Source organism: Aythya fuligula, chromosome 12 (genome assembly GCF_009819795.1).
Source record: "Aythya fuligula isolate bAytFul2 chromosome 12, bAytFul2.pri, whole genome shotgun sequence".
NCBI lineage: Eukaryota > Metazoa > Chordata > Aves > Anseriformes > Anatidae > Aythya > Aythya fuligula.
The window spans coordinates 10,187,099-10,201,425 of record NC_045570.1 but is presented as its reverse complement, the minus strand read 5'-3'; the positions used below and the strand labels follow the sequence as shown (position 1 = coordinate 10,201,425).

General features: G+C 50.5%; 1 protein-coding gene across 1 annotated transcript; it reads left to right on the top strand.

Annotated features, from left to right (window-relative positions):
* Window positions 1-324: 324 nt before the first annotated feature.
* Window positions 325-5,373, top strand: GINS3 (GINS complex subunit 3). The gene is made up of 3 exons (XM_032195838.1): window positions 325-523; window positions 705-938; window positions 3,817-5,373. The coding sequence occupies exons 1-3, from the start codon at window positions 344-346 to the stop codon at window positions 4,045-4,047; spliced, it is 645 nt and encodes a 214-aa protein (XP_032051729.1). The 5' UTR covers window positions 325-343; the 3' UTR covers window positions 4,048-5,373.
* The last annotated feature ends 8,954 nt before the right edge of the window (window positions 5,374-14,327 follow it).

The window sequence follows — 14,327 nt, the reverse complement described above, 5'->3', positions numbered from 1 at the left end:
GCTCACAAAAAGCTGCCGTTTCTCTGTTGGCTTGCTTGTTTTTTACAGCACACACTGCTATGGTACATAAAGTGATGCGAGTGATGGAAGTACATCATTGAAAATTCCCAGTCTCTGTGGATTGTGATTTATTTTTTCTCACTAAAAGCTCAAATAGTACAAGATTCAATAAACTGCTACACGTTTGGTTCTGTGCCTCAGGCACTGCAGACGCCATTACGATCCTGAGGCGCCGGGGGCGGGCTCGGCCGCCGCCGCAGTGCGCATGCGCGGCTGTCCGGGGGGCGGCCGCTGCTTCCACGGCCCCGCTGCTTCCACGGCCCCGCCGCTCGCCCTGGCGGCCATGTCCGAGGCGTATTTCCCCGTGGGTCCCGGGCTGGGCCCGGAGGAGAACTTCTTGTCGCTGGACGACATCCTCATGTCGCAGGAGAAGCTGCCGGGCCGCGCCGAGAGCAGCCTGCCCCGCCTGGCCTTCGCGCTGGGCCAAGGCGCCGCCGGTGGCTCGGGAGACTCGATCCCGGAGGTGAGTCGGCGGCGGGGACTACAACTCCCGGCAGCCCCCGCGCGGGGTAGCCCATAGCGGGCGGTTGGCGGGGGGGCGCGGGGCACGCTGGGAAGTGGAGGCGCGGACGTCCTGCAGGTTTTAACTTTTTTTTCTTAAATTTTTATTTATTTATTTTTCTGCCTTTTTCCCACTTGCGCAGGGCTCAAAGCTGGAAATACCGATGTGGTTGGCTAAAGGGCTGCACGACAGCAAGAGGAGGATAATTTCGGTGGAGCTGCCGAAGATCTACAAGGAAGCCTGGAGGACGGTGTTCAGCGCTGACGCCAACGTGGTGGATTTGCACAAAATGGGGCCCTACTACTACAGCTTCGGCTCCCAGCTCCTCAACTTTGACAACCCCGAGAACCCCGAGATAGCTCAGACTATCCTGCAGGCAAGTATTAGAACCGAATCTTGAAATTTGGCTTTATGTTTTTCCATCTCCTTGTTCCCAGCGGCTCAGCGGTCTCCCAGAAAAATACCATGTTTTAATCCAAATGACTTATAAATCGGCTAGGGATTCCTAAATCTTGTTGTAGGACCTTTGTAGGCAGCTACGCAGCCAGTGATGGCCTAGAAATTTCTAGGAGAAATTTCTTTACCAAAAGGGCTGTGTGATGTTGGAACAGGCTGCCCAGGGAAGCAGTTGAGTCACCATCCTTGGAGGTCTTCAAGAAACGTGCAGATGTAGAACTTAGCAGCATGGTTCAGTGGTGGACTCCAGTACCAGGTTAAAGGTTGGACTAGGTGATATTGGAGGTTGTCTCCAATTGGAGTGGTTCTGTGGTTGTAGTGATGGCAGTGCAAGCCCCAGGTGTTCATCCAGGTGTGGAATTTTAGCTTGGAGTTTCCACACTGTAAATGTGTTTTTTCAGAAAATCCTGTAAATCAGGCGTAGTGAACATGCAGTTTTAATTCTGCCTTGTGGCAAGGGTACAAATTAAATAATTTGCCTTCTATTGTTTTTATTTGTTCTAAACTGTTTTTGAAACTCTCTAATGATAAGACTTCACACTGTCCTGGGCAATTGTTCCAGTGCCTCACTGTCCTAGTCTTAGGAAGTTTCCTAAACTAAACTACACTAAATCTATTCCACAGCAATACAAGCTCTGTTCTGTTTGTCTCACACAAAGTAAATGCTGAGGACAGATGATTCTTTCCCTTCCTGCATCAGGCTATTATGTATTTGAACACTAGTTTACTTCAAACTGGGATAAACAGTCCCCAATTCATTTGATACCTCATTGTGGGTCTTGCTTCCTGACCTCGGATCTGTGCACTGCTGGTGTTTTTCCAGCTGATCTGCTTCTGCTTTGACATGCAGTGTCCGGAACAGCACACGCTCTGCTGCTCAGGACCTGCCTTGTGCTCTTGAAAACAAAAAGATTACTCTGTCGGTTTTCTAGACCATGATGATCAAACACTCATTGTGTCACAGCATACTCATTTTTCTTAATAGTGTGACATTGACACGAGTTTGGTTTGCAGTCCACAGTGAGATGGTACAGACTGCGTATCCAGACAATCGTTCCTCATGCTGCATTCATACAGTTCTCCTTTCTGCTTTAATGTAGACCCTTGCGTTAATCCCAGCTGTATTATATCCTGTTTTCAGACCATGTTTCTGTTCTGTCAGGATCACTTGCGAATTACTGTTCTGCCCCACAATGTGCTTGCAGTCATCCCTCCTATTCCTGCATGTTGCTTGCTAATCTAATCGATACACATTAGTGAGCTCATTAATGAAATTGTTAAATACTGCTTGGTTCCAGTTAGATCCCAGAAGAACTCCACTCAGTATGTTCTTTCTTCCTGACAGGAACTCTGAACAATTGTCTTTACCAAGCCACCTCGGGGCAGTTTAGCTAACTCTTACAAGAATGCCCCCTGACTGGCATCCTGCCACAACAGGAAACTAACCCAGTCTGCCCAGCTCTCTTGGCAAATCCATGCTGGCCGTTACACTTCTCTTTATTTTCTTGCAGAGTTTTATGCATTTTATTTATTTGTTCCAGTATGTTTCCAGGAATTGATGCTGATGAATTTATAATTCCTTGGCTCATCCTTCCTTCCTCCTTATCTCCCCTTTCTCCTTTAAAAGATAGATAACATCTTTGTGTGTTTCCGGACTTTTGCAAACTCTTCTCTGAGCATTTACTCTCACCCTGAGCTTTTAAAGGTAACCACTAACAGCTCTGAGCTTCCTTCAGCCAGCTCTCTTAAGTAGTCTGGGATGATTGCTGTTGGCTTTTCTTCCTCTCTCTTCCTCTTCCTTCCTTTCTTTCTATAAAAGCTGGTGCACAGATGCTTTCAAACACTGCTGCTTACTGGGAGTGGTCCATCAAAGGCTTGCTTTCTGCACTGAGGAGGTGACCACACCTTTCCTCATCTTTTCTCTTGCTTCTAATGTACATCTTAGCAAGAGACAGAGTTTAGCTTGGTATGATTTCACTCTGTTAAAAGTAAACAAGAGGGGAGTTGTGCTGTTGGATGTTAAAAAAGAGGAGGGGAAAAAAAAAAACAAAACAAAAAAACAAAAAACCCTCCCCCAAATATTCAAGAACTAGCAATAGAACATGTGAAAGAGCTATTTGGTGCTTACAAAGCCAAAGTGAGAGTTACAGAATAAATGTGTTTCTAAAACCCGCTACTGAAATACAGAAGTACAGTTTTCAAAGAGTTCTGACTTTTTTTCTCCTCCCTCCTTATATTTTGTGTATAAAATCTTTAAATCCATTTGGGTGTAAAATCTTTAAATATGTCTTTTTGCTTTTTAAAATATTATTAGAGATTTGAGGTTTTCTGTGTGTGTGTGTGCGTTTAGTGTTTTTCCAGCATGCTGAACGTGTTTCAGTGACTTTAGCATAACTTCTGGTCCATTCACAAGCTGCAGCTGGTAAGTTCCTACAACAGCTGCCATGGCGTGAGATCCATTCCACCTGCACTAGTCAGAAGAGATTGTAATTGTGTTATACCCTGTGGACTGTGCAAGCTTGTCACTAGAGAGCAGCCAAAACTGAGCCCATTTCAATTCCCACCCAGGGTATCAGATATTTCCTACACGAGCTGGGAGAGCAAATGGTTTATCTTCACACCCCAGGTTAACAGGTGCTGCGTGCAAACAGGCTGCAGCTGGCAGACCCCTCGCCAGCTGCAGGCAGATGGGAAGAGCTTCCAGCTTCGGCTTCCCTGTCTTGAAAGCTCACACCGCTAGAATTTGATCTGAAGGAGCCTCTGCTTTACCTGTCAGTAATTCTGCTTTTCTTCTTTAGACATTTATTAGCCGTTTTCGTCGTATCATGGACTCCTCTCAGAACGCATACAACGAAGACACATCGATGCTGGTGGCTCGGCTGGATGAACTAGAGCGAGCCTTGTTTCGAGCTGGCCAGAAAGGGCTGAATGACTTCCAGTGCTGGGAAAAGGGACAAGCTTCACAAATCACAGTTTCCAGTCTGGTCCAGAATTATGGGAAAAGGAAGTTTACGGATATGGATGGTTGAAACCCTGAAGAACATGCAGCTGCAGTGAGAGACACTGAGAGGTTTACAGTCTGTCTGTCACAGAAAAGGAACGTGAGTCAGCTTTGGGAAAGGACGGACTCCTTGTCCATTAATGGGAATTCTTCTCTCTAATGTCTTTGTATTAGTCTAGCGTGAGTTTGAAAGGCAGACAGCAAGAATATAAAAAATAGATTGCATCACATCACCTGATGGCTTTACAGCTTACTCATACCACTCCTGAGGATTTGCAGCTCTAGTGTTTAAGAGGCTGAAAGGATATGAGATGATTTTCTAAAAGGGTAATTGATATTTAGTATTCTTTATCCTCCAAATTGATATTTACAGTGTCAGATCTGTTTGGAAAAACATGTAATTCTGTGTATTTCTTCCTTCCCATTCCATCCTCCTAGGAACACGTTTCCAGCTTTCCCATTCTTTGTAGAGCCCCAGTGATGCAAAAAGCACATAGTACAAACCACATGGAGTTTTTCCCATGTCTTGTACATTGAGTTCTAACAGGTGCTCTCCATGAGGCAGGGATTCTTATCGCTGGGTTTTGTACACAGTGCCTCAGAGAACAGAGTGCTCAGAGCACTGTTACCCACCCAGCAAGGGCAGTGGCCGTGCAGTTCTCATGCTGCCTTGTTCTCTCTCTCCCTTTCAGAGCGAGTGAGTTGAGTTTCCTTATTTCTGGTCTGTCTGTAAAATGAGCCTAGTAAATGTCATTGCTGCAAGTAGGAGCAACTGCAGTTGGCACTTGCTAAACAGCCTGGTGGTTACCATCCTGCGTGTGTGTCCTCAAACCTCACATGAAGTCACATTTTTATGGGTGCTTCTGAGCATTTCTAGAAGGTGGCCTTTGGAGGAACCAGATCATACTGGTACAGAGTGCTCCCTGCTCCGGGAATTGCTGGGAGGTGGCAGCAATCTGACACAAAACCTTCAGGATTTGATGTGCCAAGTCTTGCAGGAGTTGTTTCTGTACTTGTAAATGTGCCTGGATATCAGATATTTCAAACTGGAGATCTCAAACACTGTGTGTGGTCATTCTATGGGCCAGAGGAGTGAGAGCTCTGCCTGTGGAGGCTGCAAGAGGAGATGTGGAGCTTCACAAGCACCTGGGCACCTGCCTGAGCAGCGCAAGGCTGGCTGTCCTGCTGCAGGAGGCTGACTGGCACCTGTGCCTGACAGAGTACATCAAATATGGGCAAGACTGTTGCTGCACTTAATGGCACGTAGTAGCCTGGGCATTTTATTGTATCACTTGTGTTATTTTCTACTTCTGGATTATTATGCTGAATAAATATTTTTATACATTTTTCTTCATGTAACGTGTCCACTGTTAACTGTCCTGCAGCACTAAAACAAGTCACAGATAGGGAAGCGCAGGTCTGTGCAAAATGGTGGCCATGAGGGACATTGCAGTTCTGCTCGTATCATTCCTCTTTTTTAGGTAAGGTGGTTGGGAGCTGTATTCGGGCAGTCAGGCAGGAACAGAAGTTGTTACTCACTAACAAGGGCGTTAGGAGTTCGTTCAAGTCTTGACAAGGACACTGCCAGCCTGATACAAGCTATTGATTTTGCAAATCTACGTTTTTATGAAACAGGAGGTGGATGGAGGTGATTCCGTGTTACCTCAACTCCGCAGCAGAGCAGCGGGCAGCAGGTAGAGGTTGGCTGTCCCTGTGTTCACACCCTGCTGCTCCAAGTGTTGTAGCACAGGCTTCAAGTGATGTGTCAAAGCCCCAGTCAGTGCTTCAGCTGCAAGGGAAGCAAGTTCAACTCCATCTGTGATGAAAAGTATTCAAGATTCAGAAAGATTATTTTAAGAAGATGATGCCTTTGAGATTTAGTTGGTTTATACCCCCATTGAGTTCCTCAGTTTCTGGACTGGTTTTGGTAACTATCCAGACTCATTCTCCTGCATTTGTAAGAGCGTTTTTCTTTGTTCTTGCTGGGAACAAAATCCAAGCAGATGGTTTACACTTGCCAATGTGTTGTGCAGCCAGTTTCAGAGTGGGGAGAAAAAATCCCTTTTACCTGAAGTGGTCCTTAATGCCACTGGCTTTTTGTAAGTAGGCAATGTCACTTTTAGTAACCCTAAGTGTTTGGTAATAAACACCATAAGATATTTTAAAAAAAACAAAACACTATTTTTAAAATATATTTAAAAATATATATGATTTTAAAATGCCATATTTCATTAGTAGATTTAATGTTCTGTTGATTTTTTGTTTATTTTAATTCTTCCTGGAATACTTTATTCTGTCTGGAAATACTTTGTTGTAACTCTAGACACCCACTGCTTCTGAAAAGTCTTCAGCAAAACTAACAAAAGACTGCTCTGTAATTTTATGAACACAAACCATCCTTTGTGATTGCACAGCAGCAAGCTATGTTGGAGGAATTTAAACTTCTGTATTATCAGAATGGAACAATAAATCCCCATTACAGAGCCATACAAACGAGGTATGAAAAGAACTTCTAAGTGTCATTGCTTTCCATGTCCCTCAGGAGCTGCAAGGCTACTGAAGTTTATCACAAAACAGTTCACAGACAAATTTTACAGTATTGCCACAGTGGCTTTCATTGCTATTTAAACAGGTGACATTTGGGATGCTGGCTGTGGGGTGTTCCCATAAGAATGTTTCATTGGGTTTTGGTGACTGTTTCCAAAGACCTGTGAGCCGCCATGGATCAGTCCTTTCCCGAGGTGAGGGTCAGTCCTGCCTGACCCATCCCAGGGGGAGGTTTGGCCAGCCAGGCCCTCAGAAGCTGCCTCTGCTGCCCAGCCGGCAGCCCTCCCGGGCAATCTGTGCCAGCGCTGGGCTGTGAGCCTGGTGAACAGAGGGAGCTCTGTGTGCGCTGACACTGCGCAGTACCGGGGCACTCAAGCTTCCCCAACTCCTGTTGGAATGGTCACTGAAGCTGAAAAGCTTTCTTCACTGAAGTTTCACATGAACTCTCAGCTGCTTTTATTTCTCTCCTCCGTGTACTCTTTCAAGCAGGTGACACAGCCATGGATGTTTGATGCCCAGCTAAAAGAAAAACGAGCTTTGCAACTGTGCATGTGCAAACTTTCTCACCTATCCAAATTGTTTCATAAAATGTTCACTTTTCTTCTTTGGCTCCCTTTGCCATGATATCTCAATTTGTCCCTTGGCTTCAATTTATTTTTAGTTGGTGGAAAGAAGCTGTCGATTGCGTCAGCCAGCACAGAAGCTATAGGTGTAGTCGTTCAGCCCAAGAGCATCCAGAAGTGGCAGTAAGAAATATTTCAAGAATGGGCACACTTGAACACCACATACTGTTTTTTATCAGGGAGACAATGGCACCAAGCTGAGTTAAGAGCGTGAGCCTTTTTGACTTTGATCGGTGATTTTCCGGCCATTTTTGGTGACCAGCTTTATAAGAGCTTTTAATCAAAATTTTAATTGAACCGCTTGCTAAACAGAGGGTGATGTAATCCAGCAAAGGGACAATGGTGAATGCTTTCTTCACACAGAGCTGCTTCTGTCCCCAGACGTGCTTTTTATGAAAACACATTGTCTGGTAGCACATCATATGGCTCAGGAAGTCGTGGCTTCATTTAAAAGTCCAGCTATCTATCTAGCACTGCCTCCCTGCCTGGCAGTGGGTGACTCAGAACTGCTCTGTGCCTCAGTTTCCTTGTCTGACAAATGAAGATAACGTTCCCTTATTGGAGTGTGTTTTCTCATCTGCCAGCCAGATTTTCACAGCTCTGCAGTGTGTGCCAGAGCTCAGATGGTTGCGTGATAAGTGCTTGACAGAGCTAAAAGATTCCCCTTTTCAGAAACCACCCTCTTTTCCTTGCTCAGTCAACTAAAGCCCTACTGCTAAGCTTCTTCGGGGCTGCCACGTACCTGATTAAATGTAAGGTAAGTCCTTTCCCTGCTCTCCAGCCTTCTCTCCTACCTAAGGAGCCAGTTGGCCCTGCAGGCAGGTGGCCAAGCTGAGCCTGTGTTTCTGCTCTGGCGCCGGATTGCTCCAACTCAGAACGACTTCTACCAGAGCCAATGGCAGCCTGATCACGAAACGCTGAGCTGAGCTGTCAGGGGGACGTCGCACGAACTGGAGGAAGGATGACAGGCTGCTGTGACTGCATCGTGCCACACGAGCGAGGAATGAGTGGCAGCTTACGGCTGATGGTTTGGCTTTGCAGGACTGGCTTTGGGAGCTGATCTCCAGTGGATATAGCATGTTTTTTTTTCTTTTTTCTTTGTTTCATGCTGACCACGCAATGTGATTCAAATCTGATTCTGCTTTTGAAAGAAGCCGTGCCAGTTTGGGTTTATCGTGCCCTCTGTACCCATGTGCACAAATCATTTAATTTCTTCAGAACTAAGATGCTTCCACAACGAATCAGGGCAATGAAACTGGAAGGTTCACGCTTGTGTTCTTTGCTCAAGCAATGTTAATTCAGCCTGTGTTGGGTATGTGGTTGGGTTGAAGCTTTATGTGTGGTTGGTGTTATCCTGCTTCAGAGACACCAGCACAGCTAAAGTGTGCATTTGGGGTTTTCCCAGGAGCTGCTGGGGGAGTTTGGACAAACGACCATGAGGAGGCCGTGGCCTGGCAGGGCCTGTGTGCACTGCTCGTCAGCAACCAGGAGAGGGGGCACCGAGCTTAAGGCATTATTTTTATGGTAGTCCTACCAAAAGTGCTCCTTTCAGCGAAGGGAGTGAGAACCCTATTGACATTCTTGGCCTTGCAGGCCAAACCAGGTGTCTGAGTGTCTTGCTGTTGCCCCTGCAAGGCAAAACCACGTCAGGTGAGGCTCAAACGGAGTCCAGGTTGCACCACCTCGTCCTCTGTTTGAGCATGCAACGAGCACGGACAGCGAGGTTGGCGCAGGATTGCCATGGAAGGAAGGAGGTGGTGAGAAAGCTGCCAAGAAAGAGCTGCGAACAGAGGAGGAGACAGACAGGCACTTGGCTGTGCCACCTGAGTCAATTTGAGGTGTGCTGGATGGTACCTGAGCGGGCGCAGGGCTCTGTGTGGGCAGGGCAGGGCAGCGTGGTGCCTCCTTGTTCCAAGGGGTCCTTCTGCCCTCCACCAGCGTGTCAGGGTGTGACGGCGGGGTGCTCAGACCCTCAAACCATGAGGCTTCTTCCAGGCCGTGCATTGTTATGTGCTTTGTGGGGGACCTGTGGAGGGGTCTGGGGACGTGTGAGGAGGAGGCAGCAGCTACAGAGGGACCTCAGGGACTGGAAGAGAGCCCAGAGGGAGCTTGAGAGAAGGATGGGGATGAGAGGGAAGAAGACAGTGAGGACTCTTGGAAGGCTGTTGTGGAAAATTACAAGGGGCAGCATAGCCCCAGAAAGCCAAGGCATTTGTTCTGGTTTTCGAAACACTTCATTAATGTCATTGACAATACCAGCAGGTTCCTGAGATTAGCACGCTGCTATTTTTGAAGAGTTATTTCTAATGGCAGGCTGCCGAGCAGTGCCACTGGCCTTCACAATCTTTCTATCTGGCCTGGCAGGACACGCTGTGGTCTTTCACCTCTCGTTAGCCTCTGTGAAACCGAACAGCCCCAGCTCCTCACAGAGCACCCCGCGCCTGGAGGAAACGTGCTTCCTGCAGGATTTCTCACCCCATGCCAAGGCAGAAACCACTTGTCTGTGGACAGAAATCACTTTTTTTCTAGATAAGACTCAGGATGAGCAGGGTTCGGGGCGCAAGGAGCGTGTCCCAGCCACAGATGCCTTTTGCAGGGCGCAGTGCACGCTGCCTGGCCTCGCTGTCTGGCCAGGCCGGGTCTTGCTGCGTTAATTGCAAGCCCAGTTTCATGCTGGTGGAGGAGATGACAAACGTGGCTGTCTCAGTGCACCTTCCTGGGCTCCAGCAGCACATCCTGCATTTGTAGAGAAGCAGCCGGCGTTCCTTGGGGGGAGGTAAAGATCCTCTGCTCAGCGTTGGCTCAGCCCCCTTGGAAAAACAGGCCCCGTGTGCCCCAGGTCCAACCCCTTTAATACCGGTGTTGTGATAGCAGAGCTATGCTCGAGCTGTGGGACTCAAACACGCCGTGTTCTGCCCTTGCCCCCTGTTCCAGGCTCAGGTTCTCTTTGACAAATGCATTAAAAGCATTTCGCTTTTTATTAGCCTGTGACACAGAGGGGGGACCCCAAGGGTGAGGATTGCCTTAAAGCTTGGAACCTGCCTTCTGTTCATGCCGGGATCATGTAGGATCATAACAAATAGCTTTGGTGTAAGAACTCCCAGTTTGCCTGCAGATGAGTTTGAGAAACTGCGGCCCTGAAGACCATCCCAGGGTAAACCCTGCCAGATTGCTCAGAGCCTAGAAATGGTCTGTGTTAAGGGGATGCCTCTTGAAAACCATGCCGATGCTGTTCCATCACGTTGCGACACTGATTAAAACAACAACCAAAGTGGCAAGAAGCAAACTGGAGTTGTAGGAGCCCAATCTGAGCTCCCAGCTCATAAGGCTGTGCCTATCTCCAGGCTTTCTTTTGGTCCCTCGAGGGCTCTGGGGTGCTCCCCAGGTAAAGCAGAAGCATGGGGAGGAATACAAAAATAGCTTTCAAACGCTCACCAACAGGAGGTTTACGCTGGACAAATAAGGCAAAATTGTCCCTGACTTCAGGACAAAAAAATTGCTGAATGCTAAAGATGCAGCATGGCTTTTTTGTTTTGTTTTTCCTTAGGCATTAGAGCAAAATGAGACTGAGGAAACAACCACACAACAGCACAGTCCCGTGGCTGGGGGGCTTGGCAGCAACGTGTGTGAGAACAGATAGCAAAGCAGATACAGAAATAAAGGCACCATCAAAACAGCCCTCAGAGGTTTGTCTTCCAGCCCACAGCCAGGCTGCACAGGCTTTGTTCCTCTTGTGGGGGGAGGACATTAATGGTGCTTCAGACAAAAGGGCAGCCTGGGCCTCCACGGAGCTCCTGGTGGAGCAGGCTGCTCAGATAAGCTGCGGAGGAAGGAGCAGAAGGCAGGAGGTGAGACGTGCCCGAAACACCGATCAGGTGGGACCACAGCCCTGAGGAGCGCTGCCGCAAGCTGGGGTCTGTGGGTGGCTGCTCCTCTCACTGCGGGACCTTTCCCTGCGGGGTGGGTGTGTTTTGGAAGCAGGCTTCTGTCACGGCTGGGGTTTGAGATGAGTTTCTTGCTTTTGCCCCGCTTACAAGACCGGCAGTTTGGGTGTTTAACTGGCAGCCAGGGGTGGGTGGGAGCTGGCAGGTCCTGCTGCCAGGACACAGGCATCTTCTTCCCCGAGTGTTTTTCATGCTTGCAGGGGACTGAACACCCCCTTTTCCCTCTGGGGGCAGCTCTGCAGCTGGAGTCAGGGAACGGAGGGCTGAAGGGAGCTGCGAACAGGCCCCAGCTGCCATGAACAGGATGCCTGTGTAATTGTGGAGGCTTCCAGAGGAGAATCCCTGCCCGCTTGTGCTGCTGGAGGTTGGGGAGCAGTGGTGGTGGAGTGGGGTGGAGCAGAGCCAGCCTCAACTTGCATTTTCCTGGGCAAGGTTGTGTCCCGTGGTGCTGCCCCTCTGACCCACCTGAGCCTGGGACGGGACAGAGGTGGCTGCCACCCACCGGACCCCTCACCCTGCCTCGGCCCTGGCCCTCTGGCCTGCAGCCAGCTCCCCCTGCCTCCGCCTTGAAAACCCACAAGCCGATTAAGCCCGGCGTGTTAATTGGCTGCGACAGCTCATTTTGTTGTCTTGCGTTTGGTTATTGACTGGGTGCGTGTGACCAGATTCACAGCGAAGGTCAGTGCCAGGCTGGGCTGGAGCCTCCCTCCCCGCAGGAGGGTGCAGGGAACGGGTGAGAAGTAGGTTAGAAGGGGCACTGGGCCCTCACTGCTGACCACAGCACGTCACAGGGCATGTCCCACATATTTAAAGCCCCAAACTGGGAGGATGCACAAGCAGGGTGACCGTCCCCAAACCCCAGTGAGTGATTTCATCTCGGTTTGGTTGCTTTCTTCTCTAAAGATCAGGATTAAAGTTAGCAGGGGCAGGGAGGGAGATGCGCACGGTCGTGTTGCAAGGTGATGGTGCCAAAATTAACCTGCTGCCCCAGGACAGCCCACGGTGCTGCCTTTGGCTGGCCCTCTGCCTCCCTCTTCAGCATCTGCTGGGTCCGTGGCCCAGATGCAGCACGACAAGACAGTGCATTAGTGAGGAACGGGATGAAATCGTTAGGACCGATGGATCCCCCAGAGCGAGAGGTATCGACCAGCCACAGGTCAAGGGGAAGGTCGAGGGCAGAGAGGCAGGCTGCAGGCACAGGGAGCTGAGTTGTTGGCTGCTCCTCTGAAGGCTTCCAGGCTAAGGAAGGAGCAGGGGCTGTGAGGGCTGCTCGAAGCCCTCCAGGCACCTTGTGCTGCCAGAGCAAGGACTGACCGGGCTGGCAGCTGCTCTCGTGCTGCTCTGCCCCACCGCATCCCCCTCCTTGCCTCGAGACCCCAGCAGGGAGCCAATGCCTGCCAAACCCCAGGTGAGTTCCCTGCCCGAGAACAGCCAGCAGAGAGGCACTGCCTGGCTCCTGTGTCCCGAAACACCATCGGTGGGAAACAGGGAGCTGTGGAAACTTCAGGAGCAGTCAGGTCTTCCACTGCATCGCCACCCCTTACACCACCACGGCACCTCAGACCCAGAGAAGCTGGGAATGGCTTCCCAAAGAAGCCTTGGCAATGGCATTAGCCCACTCCCTGGGGGCAGGTAAGAGCAGGCATTGCTGTTCCATCACGATGAGCGCTGCGTAATTGGAAATGCTCATTAATGCTGCCTTTGAGAGCGTGCCAGTCTCTGGGATCCGAGGAGAGAGACCCCGCTGCCTTCGCTCTGCCTCTCGCCTGTCAGCTTGTTGGGCAATCGCCCTCAGAACAGCTCTGCTCTGCTCTGCTGACAGGTATTTATCTGGAGCCTGCCTTGGCTCCGAGCAGGGGCTGTCACACAGGCAGCACCACGGGGCTGGCACCGCTGCTGCCCCTCATGCGCAGGGAGGAGGGATGGAGGGGGAGGCAGAGCATGGCTCCGAGCCCGAGGGGCTAGGGCCTGGGAAATGGCTCTTCCCGAAGAGGCAGCTCTCAGCATCTCTCTGCATTTTGAGGAACCTCTGGCCCAAAGCAACGTGCTTGCCGTGCTGAGCCACTTGGTGCCGAGGTTACTTTGGGAGGCTTTCCCTGTTTCCCCCTGGAGCAGCCCCAGCTGTGAGGGGGTGTTGCACCCCCCAAGCTGCACACAAAGCCCAGGCGAGATGGGTGAGTCCTGAGCTTTCCCTGTGTTTTAAACAAGGAGTTCCCTGAGGTGGTTTGAGGCCTTGGACACTCGACTCTTGTTCCCCAGGGACCCTGCATCCCCTGCCCAGCTGCGAGGCAGTGAGTGCTGGAGCAATGCAGGATCCCACGGCTGCTGCAGGGCTGGCCGGGGACTCTGCCTCTCACCTTCTGCTCCCCAGGAGTGTGTGTAACGCACCCCGGCTCACCAAACCCACACACTGCAGGGCCTAAACCTAGCATTTATGAAAGCACACTCACTGTGGACATGCTGAACTGCAGGGCCAGGTCCCTCCCTGCACAGATCAGCCTTGCTTTGCCATACACTGCTTGCTTGGCCACCCAACGCTGCTGGCGGAACCAGGCATCAGGTCCAGAGCTGTGCCTGTGCGGGTGCAAGGCTCAGAAACGAGCTGACAGCAAGGTCCTGGGGGCTGCTGCCCTCCTGGCTTCACCCCAGGGACATCACCCCTGGGTGCAGCTGACCCATGGGGATTCTCCTCGGCGGGTTGCCAGGTTTCTTGTTTTTCTGGCTTTTGATCAAAATCCTCCTGTTTTGCTGAAGAAGGGCTGCGAGGGCAGGAAGGGGCGGAGGGGACCCTGCTCTGAATGGAAAGAGAAACCTGAATGGGGCCCATCCCTGTCAGAGGGAGGCAGGAGGACATCTCACCGGGGCCCTTGGGCTGGGGCAGAGCTCGCAGACAGGATGGAAAATTACTGCTGGCCACAGGCTGCGAGGCCAGGAGGCAGCCGAGGGGCTGGAGGGCTGCCAGCGCTGGCACATGCTTTGTGCTGAGGTCGGGGAGAAGACAGGGCACTACAAATCCCCATCCTGGGCTCACGGGCTGCACTGCAGGGCTCTCCAAGGGCTCCCACAATTTGGGGGTCCGAGGCAGGGTTTGAGAGGGTCTCTTCTGATGTGCCTGAGACCCACGCGCTCCGCTGTCCTTCTGCTTCTCGTTATTTTGGAGCCAGCGAGTCGTGGGCATCTCACTGCCCCACAGA